Source organism: Lacerta agilis, chromosome 5, assembly GCF_009819535.1.
Source record: "Lacerta agilis isolate rLacAgi1 chromosome 5, rLacAgi1.pri, whole genome shotgun sequence".
Taxonomy (NCBI): Eukaryota; Metazoa; Chordata; class Lepidosauria; order Squamata; family Lacertidae; genus Lacerta; species Lacerta agilis.
This window is the reverse complement of record NC_046316.1, coordinates 32,025,982-32,041,908: the sequence shown is the minus strand read 5'-3', so window position 1 is coordinate 32,041,908 and position 15,927 is coordinate 32,025,982. Positions and strand designations below refer to the sequence as shown.

The 15,927-nt window shown below is 43.3% G+C and overlaps 1 protein-coding gene and 1 pseudogene across 1 annotated transcript; both read right to left on the bottom strand.

Moving 5' to 3' along the window:
- Positions 1-2,297: 2,297 nt before the first annotated feature.
- LOC117046788 (lysosomal acid lipase/cholesteryl ester hydrolase-like) lies at positions 2,298-10,508 on the bottom strand. Its single transcript, XM_033149192.1, has 10 exons — positions 10,398-10,508; positions 8,419-8,531; positions 7,745-7,859; positions 6,146-6,344; positions 5,729-5,838; positions 5,274-5,410; positions 3,960-4,106; positions 3,364-3,435; positions 3,212-3,280; positions 2,298-2,615 (listed from the first exon to the last, which is right to left on the bottom strand). The coding sequence occupies exons 2-10, from the start codon at positions 8,518-8,520 to the stop codon at positions 2,382-2,384; spliced, it is 1,185 nt and encodes a 394-aa protein (XP_033005083.1). The 5' UTR covers positions 8,521-8,531; positions 10,398-10,508; the 3' UTR covers positions 2,298-2,381.
- On the bottom strand, positions 6,480-6,891 carry LOC117046787 (annotated as a pseudogene).
- Positions 10,509-15,927: the final 5,419 nt, after the last annotated feature.

Sequence of the window (15,927 nt, the reverse complement as noted above, 5' to 3'; positions counted from 1 at the left end):
TGCAACCTTTGCTGTCGTCTGCTCCTCTTGATCTGCCAGGAGAAAGGAAACTGTGGCAGTGGTTGAGTGACCCGGAAATATTAAACTTCATTAAGAAAATAAAGAAAGTGAGAAGGTGGCAAATGGACAAAACAGTATGCTGAAATAAGGGAGACTTGGGGAGACAATTACACACATCCTTTCTTAGATAGCTTGACCCAAGCAGGAGAAGAAAGTGCCAGGGAAGCCAAGGACATGAGCTATTTACTTTCTTCTGCTGCCACCTACTGACTTGTCAAGAAAATGAATAGCAACATATTACTTCCATAGTTCCAGTTGCAGGTAGGTAGCCGTGTTGGTCTGCCATAGTCAAAGGAAAATAAAATAAAAAATTCCTTCCAGTAGCACCTTAGAGACCAACTAAGTTTGTTCTTGGTATGAGCTTTCGTGTGCTCTGAAGAAGTTTGCGGCATTCAGGAGTCGATTTGTTCAAGAGCCAAGCTGTTTGATTACCAAGGTACCACTGTATATGTATAAATAAACTATATATCGTGAGGACACCACAGTCTCTGCTGTGCCACATATCCAAAAGAAAACACAAACCCTGGGTCAGCTCCTGGAACCCCTGGAATCTTGCAAAGCTTGGAGATTGAGGTGGCGCACAATATTACAATGAAATAGTGGAAAGCTTTCGCTTGCTGCCTAAAGATATATGATGATGGTGCCAGGCAAGCCCCACTGGTGAGAGCATTTCACAAATGGGGAACCACCACAGAAAAGGCCATTCTCCATGATTTTCAGATAGAATTCAGCAGGGCAGGAGATATCAGACCCTGAGATCATCTCCTGAGGCCCTTCATGTGCCTCCTCGAGAGGTCTGGAGGGTGGCAACACGAGAACAGGCCTTCTCTGTAGTGGCCCCCTATCTGTGGAATGCTCTCTCCAGGGAAGTTCGCCTGGTGCCTTCATTATACACCTTTAGGCACCAGGCAAAAACCTTCCTTTTTAACCAGGCCTTTGGTTGATTTGATTCACATCCTTTTGTTGTTGTTCAGTCGTTCAGTCGTGTCCGACTCTTCGTGACCCCATGGACCAGAGCACGCCAGGCACGCCTATGCTTCACTGCCTCTTGTAGTTTGGCCAAACTCATGTTAGTAGCTTCGAGAACACTGTCCAACCATCTCATCCTCTGTCGTCCCCTTCTCCTTGTGCCCTCCATCTTTCCCAACATCAGGGTCTTTTCTAGGGAGTCTTCTCTTCTCATGAGGTGGCCAAAGTACTGGAGCCTCAACTTCAGGATCTGTCCTTCTAGTGAGCACTCAGGGCTGATTTCTTTAGAGAATGGATAGGTTTGATCTTCTTGCAGTCCATGGGACTCTCAAGAGTCTCCTCCAGCACCATCATTCAAAAGCATCAATTCTTCGGCGATCGGCCTTCTTGATGGTCCAGCTCTCACTTCCGTACATTACTACTGCTTTAACTATACGGACCTTTGTCGGCAAGGTGATGTCTTTGCTTTTTAAGATGTTGTCTAGGTTTGTCATTGCTTTTCTCCCAAGAAGCAGGCGTCTTCTAATTTCGTGACTGCTGTCACCATCTGCAGTGATCATGGAACCCAAGAAAGTGAAATCTCTCACTGCCTCCATTTCTTCCCCTTCTATTTGCCAGGAGGTGATGGGACCAGTGGCCATGATCTTAGTTTTTTTTATGTTGAGCTTCAGACCATATTTTGCGCTCTCCTCTTTCACCCTCATTAAAAGGTTCTTTAATTCCTCCTCATTTTCTGCCATCAAGGCAGTATCATCAGCATATCTGAGGTTGTTGATATTTTTTCCGGCAATCTTAATTCCGGTTTGGGATTCATCCAGTCCAGCCTTTCACATGATGAATTCTGCATATAAGTTAAATAAGCAGGGAGACAATATACAGCCTTGTCGTACTCCTTTCCCAATTTTGAACCAATCAGTTGTTCCATATCCAGTTCTAACTGTAGCTTCTTGTCCCACATATTCTTTTAAAAATTTTTTTTTGGGGGGGGGGCTACTGGGTTGTTTTTATTTTTATTAGTTATTATGTGGTTTTATATCTTGATTATATTCTGTGAACCATCCTGAGACCCTTGGGTATAGGGCTGTATATAAATTCTAATAATAATAATAATAATAATAATAATAATAATAATAATAATAAGGAAATGTCCTGGGTGATGTGTAAATTGGGCAATATATTTATCAAATCTGATTTGACTGATGTGCATTTAAATCTGAGGTGGGGTGAAAATGTGCTAGGTACAGTAATACTATGAGAAAGTTTTATAAAGTATTAGTTTATTTTTTATTTTAAAAAATCAGACAATCAGGAAAGCAAAGGGACTTTGTTCCTGTTCTAAGAGACACATCTCCTTAAAGGTTCTCTTTTAAATTCTCAATGATTTTGTAATACATTCGATCGGCAGCATCAAGACCAAACACAAAATCCAGATGATTCCACTCAGGAATATATTCGTGATAAAGGAGGTTTTTGATCTGGGGGATTAACACATCGACATCCTCAGGACCAGAAAGCCAATCTTTTCCACCGCTCCAGACTATTGTTGTTACGTTCATATCCCTTATATTGTATTCAGGAGGTTGAGCCTTTAGAAGAGATTGAAAGAGAAAATGAGCTCAGATGAAACGGAATAAGATTTTAGCAAAGTTTCGTCCATTTTGTATGTGTAAGGGGAGGGGGGAGAAATGTAAATAAATATTTCATAAAAGGTATGCACTGTTAAACAAGAAGAACCCTAAATATTGTTTACAAAAGGGATTTTTAAAAAAATCAATAAAAAGAGTTAACAACAATAATCTAATACTTCTGCAAAATTAAAATAACAATAAACAAAAATGAGATTAAGAACCTGTAGCATTTTTTGCCAGCTTGTTATACTTTATTTGTTTAGTAAAAGGTACAAAACATTATTATTATTTAATTAATTTTAATCACTGCAACGTTTTAATCACTGAACCCGGCTTCATCAGGCAGTGTAAGCCAGCTTACTCTCTTGCACAACCTACTTTCTTTTGCCATCTCACCCCTGCCCCACTGTCACCTGTCAGTTGCTTTTTAGAATAAATACAGCATGGTATTCAATGCTTTAAGGGCGATGGAGATAGTAAGGGCATTTGCAGACTTTCAGTATTTTCATTTTCATTTTGGAACAAAATCTGGAAAAACTTGGAAAAGGCTTTACCTTGCTATAACGAGCTAGGTTGTCAAACAATCCATAATCATAAGCTTGGAGTTTACCACTAAGGACGCTCTGCAGATAGAAAAAGAATCTCAAATGTACACACGTATCAGGAAAAGGAACAATGGGAGAGGGGGATTTCCGGCGGACCATACCTGCTTCCAATGGATTATATTCTGCACAGATGTTCCAGATGGGGCATGGGCTGCATACACATCTACTCGGCTCTGAAAGATAAAATAGCTTCTTTTTCACAAAGCCAGCCAGGCATAGAAAAGGTTACACATGTGATTCAGAATAACAATATTTATAGGATAAGCTAAATGCGCATGCAGTGATGTATAGAACTGTGGCCTAGCGACAGCTGAATTTTTGTGTATGATCGCCGTTTGTTCCCTTTTTGTCTCAACTGCTTAGACCAGTGATGGGGAACCTAGTGGACATTGTTGGACTCCCATCAGCCCCAGACAGCATGTTCAAAGGTCAGGAATCATGAGAATTGTAGTCCAATATCTGGATGACCGGGGGTCCCTCGTTTAGACAGAACCAGACAGATAATGTGTCTCTGTTTATCCAAGCCAGGCACCATCTACTCAGTTGCATGTTCAGGCTCCTTCCCTGGTCTTTAAGTGGTCCATGCTTGAGTGTGGCCGTTGCTTTTCCTAATACATGTGATTCAGGAGGAGTAAGTGGATGCAACTGATAGTCTTGGGAATGCAGAAGAGCATATATATATATAAATTCTACTCACCAGGTTTAGGTTCTTCTCATTAAATCCACACAATATGAACAGGAGGTTGCCACAAATGGGGGCCAATAAGTTTTGGCTGCAAAACTCAGCAGCAATCGCAGAACCAAAATAAGTTTTTGGTAAAAATTCTTTCATTCCAAATATGGCCTGCAAAATTTCAAAGTGACATGTGTTAAGGATACGGAATCCTTGTTATTCCAGTTCCGTAGAGTGATAATATGATCTAAAAAGTCCCAAATTATAAGCATTTAATATAGGCCAGGCACGGACACTGCTCTGCCTGGCAAATGTCTCTAGTTTAAGTACTATTGGAATGCAATGAAATGAAATGTGGGCCTTAAGAGAGCCCTTACAATAGACTATATTATCTATTGATTAATTAAAATTTTGGAAAGGCATCTGCACATGGATTCCAGTGCAAATGAAAATGCAAACATTTGTACAATATTAAAACAACAACATTCAGTGTAATGCAGCAAAATCTAAAGTAATCGTACATCATATATGAAGGACAATCCTAAAGTCCTGAAAAGTTAAAGACCAAGAGTGGCAAGAGCAAGGGGGGGGCAGGACTTAAAGCAGACAGAATGCACCCCAATGGAGATGCAAAAAATCCCCTTTCTGCTCAGCAGATGGATCATTTGATGGAGTGCGAGGAAACAATCCTCCTCCTTCTCAGCTGACCTGCACTGTGTATCCTGTGTGTGCATGTGATAAGTGTGTGGGCAAGTGTGTGAGGTGGCCACACCCACTGCTGTCCACAAGCACTGTTGGCTGCATGGGCCCCCCCAGAGGCTTGGTCATGAGTGAATGTGGCCCTCAAGTCAAAAACTTATAGCCAGCGCTGAGTTAAACCAACAGTCTGCCTAGTTTACAAGGCAACGTTATCCACTGATGTACTTTTTTCACGGGGCCACTGCAAGGTTTGATAAGGGCCTGGCCAAAGTGCCCTTCCACAGCCTCCCGGTTGTTTCACCCAAAGCTTACTGAGGGATGGGTGTTGGCAGTGGCAGGCAGCAGAGCAAATGGGCAGCTGCGGTGAAGGCACTGCAGCTCTAGCCACCCGATACTACGACTCCCGCCATGCTTCACTTCACAGCGCCAGGCCACAGAGGAAAAAAAGAGGCTGACGTCAGCTCCAATGCTTGCCCAACCCACGTCAGGTGTTGATGCCCGGCCTGTCAGGCATCACATAGTGCTAAAGTGTAAGGAGTTGCTCTTGTGGTTCATAGGCCGCAGCAGCACCAAATTGTTTCCCACTGCAGGATATTCTGCTCTGGATCTGTATAGTGAACACTCACAAGAACTGCATACCTTGATTTGCAGTTCATGAAGCAGCGAGAGCTTTGCCAGAGGAGTTCTAGCATGTTTAACTGTGGCAACAGGAGCCAAGGCAATGTACAGCTTGATTTTTGCAGCCAGTTTAGGATTGGTAGAAAAAGCTATAAAAGCTGAGGAGAAGAAAGAGGAGAGAGTAACAGGTTTTGTCATCCAAGAATGGAAAAATTGGGGGGGGGGTGTTATGGTAAACTTGAAGAACTGATTTGTTGACATTTTAGCATCTAGGGACAAGGCAAAGCCCACCCATTGCACAACTACAAGCAAACAAGTTTAGCAAAATTGCCATCTACAACTTCATATTTCACTGCATGTGGATATGCAGAGTGACTGTAAATAGGAACCTTTAAATAGGTTGCAATTCTAGGCTTGTCTATTTGGAAATAAGTTTCATTGTATCTGCTGGTCAAGTTGCAAGCTTTTGAACTTACCCATAGTGGTTCCTTGTGAATGGCCAATATAAGACAGTTGTTCCTGTCCAGTTTTCTGCAGAACATAATCTATACATGCTGGAAGGTCATATTTTGCCATCTGATCAAAGCTGAGGGGAAAAATACTATCCACATTAAGCTGGTTTCATGGGGATAACAAAGCACTTTGCAGACTCTTTGAATTCCAGACATTTATGTCAAGATTACTATCTTCCCATTTGCACTGTGCTCAGTAATTGCAGATACTCTGAGGTTACTGAGAAAAGAGGGCCTAACATTATGATCTTTTCAGCACAATAGATGCTGATATGATCAATGCATTCTCCAATGTGGGGCTGCCTTTAATTAGAGTTTTATAGCTGGGACAGGAATGCTGCTGCCAGACTACACACTTTTGCTGTGCAACAATCAGGTTACCTGAATTCCCAGAACTCCAGTGATCTGGGTGAAAGAATGTGATGTCTTCTGGACCAGTTGTTCCCTCGGCTGTTTCCTAGCCAAACATCATAGCCAGCATCAGCTAGCATGAAAGCCAGGCTGTTATGAGGAAGATTTTGGAACCAGTTTGCAGCGTCTACAAGCAAGCCATGCTGCAGAAATACTACTGGCCTTGGCCCTGAAAGAAAGGAAAAGAGAGGGGTGCTGAACAATCTGGGGGATGCTTTGACTGGGCTCATTTTTATGACGCAGTAATTTTCCACAGGTGCAGCTTCAACTTGCACACGCGGGACAGGGAAAGAATCCGGATAAATGTCCTCAGAACATGAGAAGATTCCTGTATGATTGGCATGTTCATTTGTTTACTATTTAATAGCACATTCAAGGACAGATGATAAAGTGAGTTGAAATTTTACATTCCTCTTCCTAAAAGGACAGGATATTTAGTACATGCCACCCGTCTACTGTTAAAACGCATCAATAGTATCCTCATCTTCCATTTCCATCTGTGCAAGTGTGTCTGTTTCATTAATTGGTTGTTCATCAAGTCTGAATCTAATCTGTCTCATTGACAAACCCTGTCTCTCACAATAGGCCTTCATCAGTTTACTTAGTGGTGTGTGCCGTTTTGTTTTACTTTTAAATTGATATGGTCATTCTCCGTTTTTTACTCCTTCCTTGGGCTTCTCCTCGGACATGGTGTCGTGTCAGGCAGGGACCTCTCAAGGAGCCAGTCAGCACGTGCTCGGAGCCCCGTCTTCCTGCGCTCTCCTCTCCCGCCCACTTTCTGGCCTCCCATCATTATCTTTGAACTTTGGCAAGCTCAAAGGCAAGGATGTCAGAGGATTCCATAGGAAACGGAAGCAGAAATTGTTGATGTTCACTTCTTAGTCCCATGTCCAGAGCAGAAATCAATCCAGCAAATACAATTGGTATTTGCTGTTGTTTTCAGTCCATAAATGATATGTAATTGATTACTCTACACACACACACACACACACGACTTGCATTTCCTTTGCATTTAAATAAATGGTGTGGAATAATGTAACGATAAAATGATTACCTCTGTAATTATGTAAAGTTCTGCCAGAGGACAGTGAGAGGAATAACTTAGTTTTGTCAGAAGCTGAACTGCAGAATGGAAACAGTGCTGAATGCAATGAATGCAGGTCATAATCAAAATTGATGATTTTTTACATCACCACTCAACAGTAACTTTTGTCCTGTAATATATCATTTGCTAAATACATACCCGGAAGAGTCTGTATGCCTATTGTAACTACTGGTTGCAAATATTTTGACATGCTCTATCTGAGCTAACCTGTCCCCAGTTGCAGTGATGCCACTCTAATTTTTAACCCCACTTTCAGTGCCCCAGACATGCACAGAGAAGGGTCAGATGAGTGGGATTGGGGAGCAGAGGAAGGTTGAGCAATTTTAAAATTCAGGAGGCAAACTAGATATTTATACACAGATTGAAGGGAGGGGGGAAATTAGTCCCTCCTTAAAAGCATATTAGTTCTTAAGCATTATTAAGTCTTAATGGAAATCAAGCAAATAAGAATTTATAGTACAAACTCGTGCTTGGGTCAGCTCTGCCATGTGGAATTCTGAAGATGGTAAGTATATAGCCATCATCTGTCATGACATCATGTTCCTCAACAGGGTATTCCCAGTACTGGATGAGCGCTTTCTACAAGGAGACACATAATATTTTAAAATCAGTTTGAGAAGCTTTAAAAGGCTCTGCTAGAACAAGTAAGCATTGTAAGTATTCTGTCACAGCTCAGAGGGACTGGAGGAGTAGTAAAATCCAGACACAGCCATGTGAATGACAGCACACCTTTGCTCATGAACTCCCTTCTTTTCCACTTCCTCTCACATCTTTGACAATGTTGTGGGAGGCAGGAAAGGAGCATACCATGTATGGGGAGGGGGGGTGGAGAAAAGAATCTGCCTCACCCTCTTTTTATAGAACAATGGTAGTGAGAATCTGGCCCTCACCCATCCCTCATAACGTTTCTTTTTAGGGGTGTTTCTCTTTTTTCCAATGATAATAATCATTGTGGCCCCTGGAAGATTTCCAACTAGTGAGTGTGTCCCCTGGAGTAGATCCGAGCTCAATCAGCGTGGAATGATGTTTGGCAGAGAACAGGTCACACATTTTGTGGGCTGAACCCATTTAACTGTTCCCCTAATGGGCTTCTCTCATTCTGTGTCTTGGGGAACATTCCCCGCTTTACATTACTTACCGCATTTAAAGTGGCTTCATGATCAACTGATCTATCCCCAATAAGTCCATGAGCTAACACAGAGCCATAAACCAAGCAGATGAGAATGGAAGCCCAAGACATCGTCTGTTTGCCTGTTGGGAATGGATCTTAATTAGCACACCCAAATTTGATGAGTTTGAGCTAACTTCGCATGCGTCAACGTTATTCGTACTCAGGGCTTTTAAAACGGTCAGCTTGGGTCATTGCACTTCAGGTAAGTCGACAGTGTTTTCAAAGAAAGAAGTGGATTAACCGCTCTTAGGAGCACCGTCCTAGACAGAAATCAACACTTAGCAGATAAGAGGCGTTATGTACTGGTTTAATATGCATACATGAGTTTCACTGCTAGTTCTGTAACTACCTTTCCTGCTCCAGGGTGATTCAAAAGGGTGCGGTGACAGTTGCTATTGGTTAACTTGTTGGCACAATTTGGATCCTTACACTGATTGGGTCCCGCCAAAATCTAAATGTATCCTTTCCCCAACTCCTGTTCCTGAGAGTATAAAAGGAGCTCGCCCTTTCCCTCCAGTCAGTCAAGTTCCTACTGCAATAAAGGAGATTGTTCTTGTTAGACTTGACTCCTAGCATATCCTAGCTAACAGGCTGAATCACTACCCAGAGCTGATTACACAAAGAGCTGAAATCATATAGAGACTGCAACCATGACATAACAACTGGCGATGAAGGTGGGATATGAGTTTCCCCGTAAAGCTTTGTTAATTGTACACTTGTAATCTGTGCATATGCACACCTCCCTGTTTGCCTTCAAGGGCGTGACAATCGGGGTCTCCCATCTGGCGGATTCAACAGGCCGTAACACCCCTTGACCACAACATAACAAGAAGTATTACAATGTTGGCCACTTACTAACGTTTGCAACAACAAACAAATTAACAGTGCCTCCAATTTGGTCCCTTTCTGCAATAACAAAAATAAACAAAGCGATTCCAATCAAATAACATGTTACATTCGCTGCGTATCTGTGCCTTTAGGTTTCAACCCTCCCTCCCCCCCACCCCTACACAGCAGCAAACCAGATCAGACCTTACATGCCGGCAATAGGGAAAAATAAGTTCCCATTGAAGTGAAAATTACAGGGGGGTTTTCCTCAATGCAGATTGCAGGCACTGAGGGGTCAGTTGGGTGATCTGAACCAGGACTGCAGCAGGTGGGTTAAAGTCACCCCAACCCAACCCAGCACTGGGTGAGGTGGAGGGGGGGTGGAAGGGTGGTGGAGGTTAAGGGTGGTAAATAAATAAATAAATAAAGTCACCCTAACACCATGCTAGGGTCCCTATCTGCATCAGGGTCCCTATGCTGACAATCTGTGTAAAACAAACAAACCAGCCCTGCATTTAAAGGCACAGATATGGAGCTAAACGTACCATGTCATTTGGCCCTTGTGTGAATCATGGCTACTGCTGCAACTCAAGTTTTCTCCATCCATATACATTTTCCACATTATATATCAAAGGTCTCTCTTATGCAGTAGAAGAGAAGAAGAGTTTGGATTTGATACCCCGCTTTTCACTACCCGAAGGAGTCTCAAAGCGGCTAACATTCTCCTTTCCCTTCCTCCCCCACAATAAACACTCTGTGAGGTGAGTGGGGCTGAGAGACTTCAGAGAAGTGTGACTAGCCCAAGGTCACCCAGCAGCTGCATGTGGAGGAGCGGAGACGCGAACCCGGTTCCCCAGATAACGAGTCTACCGCTCTTAACCACTACACCACACTGGCTCTCCACAGTAGGCAGTGACCACAGTAGGCAGTGACAATCAGTTTTCTGTCAATCTGCCCCTCTCTGTGTAGAGAGAGGACATCTTCTACACCTACAGGTATATCAGCAGAATCCATGTGCTGTGTACATTGTGCATGAAAGATAAATCTAGTATTAAAAACATCTTAGATCTAACCGTATACACACTTATACACACCCTGGACAGTTCCGAGAACCTTACCTCTGAAGATCTGATGCTTCGAAATGGTTCGACTACAAAAACAGCAGCACCTGCAAAAGTCAGAAAACACAAGTAAACCTAATGAAGGGCAGAGCTAAAACATTTAAGATGGTCAAAGGGAGCCACAGTTCTCTCAACACATACCATTTAGAATAAACCGTGTCTCTTGTTGACCAAGCCTTTCTAATATATAAACTGTGGAGCTCAGGGGGTAGGGAGGGGAGAAGAATGCAGGGGTCACGTAAATAACTGTGACGCTGTCTTGGCTATCAAAAGACAACAAGCCACTTGAGATAAGATCTTCTTACAGTTTAAGCAACCACTTGAGTCGGTTCTGCTCACATCCCCCTTTCCTCCCCCCCCCACAAAAAAATTTATGTACACTTTTAAAAAAATGATACATCAGACATCTTTACAGGGTCCAGTTAACCCTCATGAAAAGGTTAGCTCATAAATCGGAGCAGTTGCGTGCTTTCCTAAGCTATTGTGAAACAGCTACGCAAATTACGCTTGGACAGCCAATTAATTGTTGGCTTTCGGAGGCTATTTGGAAAGCTCTTGTCAAACAAGGTAACATTAATCTTAAAGTTAATTTGAGGATTAACATTAATCTTAAATCTAATCTTTAAAAAGCAGGTTTTGTATAAATAAGAGAATGAAGAAATCAGTAAATCATGCTGTTTCAAAATCACAGCCTTGTGGTGATCCTTCAGTGGAATGGGGAAACTCTGAGGGGGTTTTCCCCTGTTCTTACTTGTGGACAACTGGTGGGATAAGGATGTGTCAGTAAGGTCAGACATCTGCCTAGGCCGACAGCCCAGGCAGTAGCATTCAGTTGCGCTAAACACAGTGGGGGGGGGGGGCAATCTTGTATGTTATATGAGAAATTACTGTGAAGGAGTCCTGTGCGTGAGCTGTGCTTTGTTCCTGTGGAAGCCACAATTGCAGGGAAGGTGACTCCACAGTGTTGTGTATTGATTCAATGGTTTTTATATCTGTATTACTATTGTCTGTATTCGCATTAGGGTAAAGTAACTGCCTTTCTGTTCCAGAAGGAACAGCTACTATTGGTTCATTTAAGTTGCTGTATTTGGATCCTCAGCCTTATTGGTTTTCATCAAAAGGCAGAGTTGTGATTGCTTGAAATTGTTCCCTCCAAAATGTATCCCTTTTGAGCAAGTTCCCAGTCCCTATAAATGTAGCTTCCCTCTCCTCAGTCGGTCAGTCTTGTCTTGTTGCCTGAATAAAGAATTGTTACATGAAGAAACTGTCTCCTGCTTACTATGTCAGAGAGCTGAAATCACTTACCGAAATCACTAACCCCACCAGTGGCGTAGTGAGCTGCTTTGCCGCCCAGGGCAGCAAACGTGAAGGCACCCCCCCTGGGGCGGCACCCCTTCTGACCGGCGCTGTGCTGCTGTTTGCCCGCTGCAGCCTTAAAACGCAGCGCGGCGCCTGTCAGAAAGGGGTGCTGGCCGATTGCGCCCGCCATCTTGGGTGGACTGCACATGTCCACCCAAGATGGCGGGCGCGATCGGCCGGCACCCCTTCCGTGCGGTGCGGCAACTTTTAAGGCTGCAGCGCACAAACAGCAGCACAGATGCTGTTCTGCTGTTTGCACGTTGCAGCCTTTTAAAAGTTGCCGCGCCGCCGGCATCAATTGCGGGGGTGGGGCCCGCCCCCAGAGTGTCACCCCCCAGGGTGGTACCCGGGGCGGACCACCCCCCGCCCCCTTGCTCCACCCCTGAACCCCACGCTACAACACACAGGCCTCTGGATACATTACACTGACATGCCACACATTCAGTGTAAGAAATGACACCAGGCAGGGTATCTGACAATAGAGTCACAAGTTTATGCATTAGATGCAAACATTGAGAGGAAATGTGCATGAGGAGATGAGACTGCAAGGGGCCACAATCATTCCAGCCAAAATCCATAGATTTCCTGGGACAAGTAGCTGTTACATTCTTTTAGCAACGCTGTTCCTGTTGGGGGAAAGAACTGACAAATTACCCAGCGATTATGCATACGCCCAACTTCAGAAGACCCCCATGGCTTGGGGCAACAGAAAACTGTCTGCATTAAATGACTTGTCAAGCTCCAGCCAAAGAATGTCATCTAGAGTATGTACACTGGTACTGCAGCCATATGAAGTTTCCCCTTCAAATGTCATATCTACAGTTAAAATTGTGACTATATAGAAGTAATAGTATCCTGCCTAAGTCACTATAAAATGCATTGTGCAAAGTCTCAGGAAACAACTAAAAGCAGCTGCTCTTTTTTCCATCTCCATGAGTCCTGTTTGGCACAGGGAAAAGGAGACTAGACAGCCATTTACCCAAAAAGTGTAGAGTCACGTAGGCAGGAAACACCTCACCCCAAGAAACATCTCACCCACTCAAGTGCTAGACATGTAACTATCAAAACTACAAAGGAAGGCAACCCAGGAATGGATTCTGACTCCGAGAAAAAAGAGGATCATGATCAACCTGACCAGATGGGTCAGGAAGTGTAAATAGCTTCATTATCTTATGTTATTGGGTGTCCGCTGATGGGTAAAAGGTGAGAAGGATGGCTACCTGACACCCAGGTACTGCCCACGTACTGCCCCACTGATTATGTAGAAGAAGAAGAAGAAGAGTTTGGATTTGATATCCCGCTTTTCACTACCCAAAGGAGTCTCAAAGCGGCTAACATTCTCCTTTCCCTTCCTCCCCCACAACAAACACTCTGTGAGGTGAGTGGGGCTGAGAGACTTCAAAGAAGTGTGACTAGCCCAAGGTCACCCAGCAGCTGCATGTGGACGAGTGGAGACGCGAACCCGGTTCCCCAGATTACGAGTCTACCACTCTTAACCACTACACCACACTGGCTATGTAGAGATGACATAGTGATTAATGGAAGGTGGGAGGGGGAACTGGAAAGTGGGGAAACTGATAAAAGTTGGGAGCACCTTCTGGGAGGGGTTCCACTCATATCTGTGTATAGAGGAGTGTAGACCCTGCTATAGCAGTTTTTGCTTATACAAAATAAAGGTCAGGCTTCTTAGCCACTTTGCTCTAAGTTTTGCCTTGGTCTTGCCTGTTTTCTTCCAACCTCTGACCGCAAGGAATCATTTACCTAGCGGGCTCACAGAATCCCCTAAGGACTAGAGACCAGCCTATGAGCGATTTTTGATAATTTTCACAGTGCACTGCCAAGTTGCATCCCTACATCTGACTGCCACACCAGACATAGCATTGGACTGTTACCTTTGCACCATGTACAAAGCACTTTTAAAAGGGGGGGGGAGAGAGAGAGAGAGAAGCAAAGGTTCAGCCAGAGCAGTAAACAGCAAACTCAGCTAAGTCAGTTAAAAAACAAAACAAAAACCCTGCTGCAAGGCCCACACCTACCAAACGGTCAAAATGAGGGTAGCCTTCACATAGGCAAGATTAAATGTCCTTCCACTAGCAGATTGAATGGGCTGGAACAAAGGAATTCCTAAGGAGGACAGAGCTTGTGGTTGCGTCAATAGAAGATACAATTCACGAATGCCCTTTTTATAATGATCTTAGAAACAATTGCAGGTATATTTACCCGTTGTGAAGATCACAGAAGGGGGGAAGCTGATCCCTAGCAAAGAACTGTCTTCTGCTGTCTGATGTAGTATATACTTCAGAATATCTAAATTTCCTGCTATGGCTCAAAAAAAAAAATCTGTGCTATTAAACTTAAGAATTAAGAAGCAGAAATGTAAAACTTAATAATAATAATAATAATACTTTTGTTATTGTTATTGTTTTCATGTGTAGAATGGCTGTCTGCTAACACACAATAAACTGACTTGACTTGGCCCAGTCTTTCTGTGTGGCCTTCTTGCTCTTCTGCTGCCTATCCATCACTACACCGTTGGACAGTTGCAGCGCCTGCTGCGGCTGTAGAGATGGACATATTGGAGAGACATGTTTTGTTGCAGCTGGGGCAAATGAAGGCATCTGGTTGTGGTGCTTCGGATGCCCTATGGCATTTCTTTGTGCTCCCCCAGTAGTCGTTCCACTTCTGGTCACTGCCTTGTATACACGACCTGACTGTCTCCAGGCACTGAGGTTGTCTGCATGGGGTTCTTACATGGCAGGGCTGATGTTGCCAGCCTTCGTGTCACGCTTGCAGACATCTTTGTAACACACAGTTGGTCTGCCCAACAGGCCTGTTGCAGCTTGAAAAATAAAACTGATAGTATCACAATGCTTTTATATACATTTAATACTTGGGTCAGGTTCAGTTCTTCTTTCATATCATGCTTGATATTTTAGGCCACTGTGTCTACCTTACTAAAATTTATTTAAGTGCCCTGGCTTCCTCAATGCGAGTCTGGGTTTCGTATTCTACACTTGCCTAGTTGTTTCTATTCCCCGATTCTGCAAACCAGGAATTTGTTGCATGTGCTTAAAGAAACAGCATAAGAAAAGTGTGTGCAAGTGTCACAGTGCCTAACTTCTACAATCAATACACTTCTAAAACAATCAATACGCTTCTGCAATCAATACGCTTCTGAAAGATCTCTAAAGAATAGAAAACACACACAGAGAGAGAGAGAGAGAGAGAGAGAGAATAAATATATGTTACTTAGCGCATTCTTCTGTATGGAGATGTAGCTAAACTGCACCTCTAATTTGCGGCTGCAACTGTGAAGAGCAATTCCAAAGGATAAGCCTGCCCTCTTCTGGCCGTACATATTACCAGTTCACACACAGAGACAAATATTTCTCATTCACAATAGATAAATACAAATTTCACAAACCGATGCATAGTTCTAATAATAAAAAAAGGAATTGGATACATATCCCAAGTTAAGCACTTTCAAGTCCTGCTGAATTCAGTGTTAACACAATCTAAACTCTTCAACTAGGGATGGGCGATGTGTCAATTTCAATTTCTTCGTTTCTAATTTTTATAATCTTAAATTCAGTTCCCTATGTTAGCATACCAGTTTGCAAGGTGGGGCGGAGAGAATTAGCATTTTGATGTGCACCTCTCCTAATATACCCATTTTTTTAATGCACTTTCCCCAACTATAAATACAAATAGCCTCCCAGAGTGGGTGGGACAACCCAGTCAGATTGGTGGGGTACATCATCATCATCATCCTCATCATCATTACTGCTGCTGCTGCTTCAAAGTGGTTTCCCCTAATATAATGCATTTTGTATGTTATTTTCACTAATATAGGCATATGTGCACATTTCACCCTGGTGTGCATTTTTATACATATGGTTTGGCTAGAGAACTACACAGCAAAGCTTGGAGAAGTTTGAATTTCCCAGGGTGGCTGTGTCTTGTCTGCACATTGTTTTGGAAAGTGAAAATAGGGCAGTTTCATCCTTAAATGTGAACTGCATCGTGCTTCCCTCCCACCCCCCCAGCCCAAATCAATGAGTGCCAGCTTGTTCCATAATCACTCAGCTGTTTCTAAGGAAGTACGTTTTGGATTTCTAGTGCACATCCAGCATGCATATCTACACATTTCTGAAAAGGAAATGGGGTT

Coding starts and splice junctions, on each gene's coding strand:
- LOC117046788 (XM_033149192.1), bottom strand. CDS start 8,520: ATGTCTTGGGCTTCCATTCTCATCTGCTTGGTTTATGGCTCTGTGTTA. Junction 6,345..7,744: donor CAGAGCTGACCCAAGCACGA/GTTTGTACTATA, acceptor CCTTTCTTTCAG/GGCCAAGGCCAGTAGTATTT. Junction 3,281..3,363: donor ATATAATCCATTGGAAGCAG/GTATGGTCCGCC, acceptor TTCTATCTGCAG/AGCGTCCTTAGTGGTAAACT.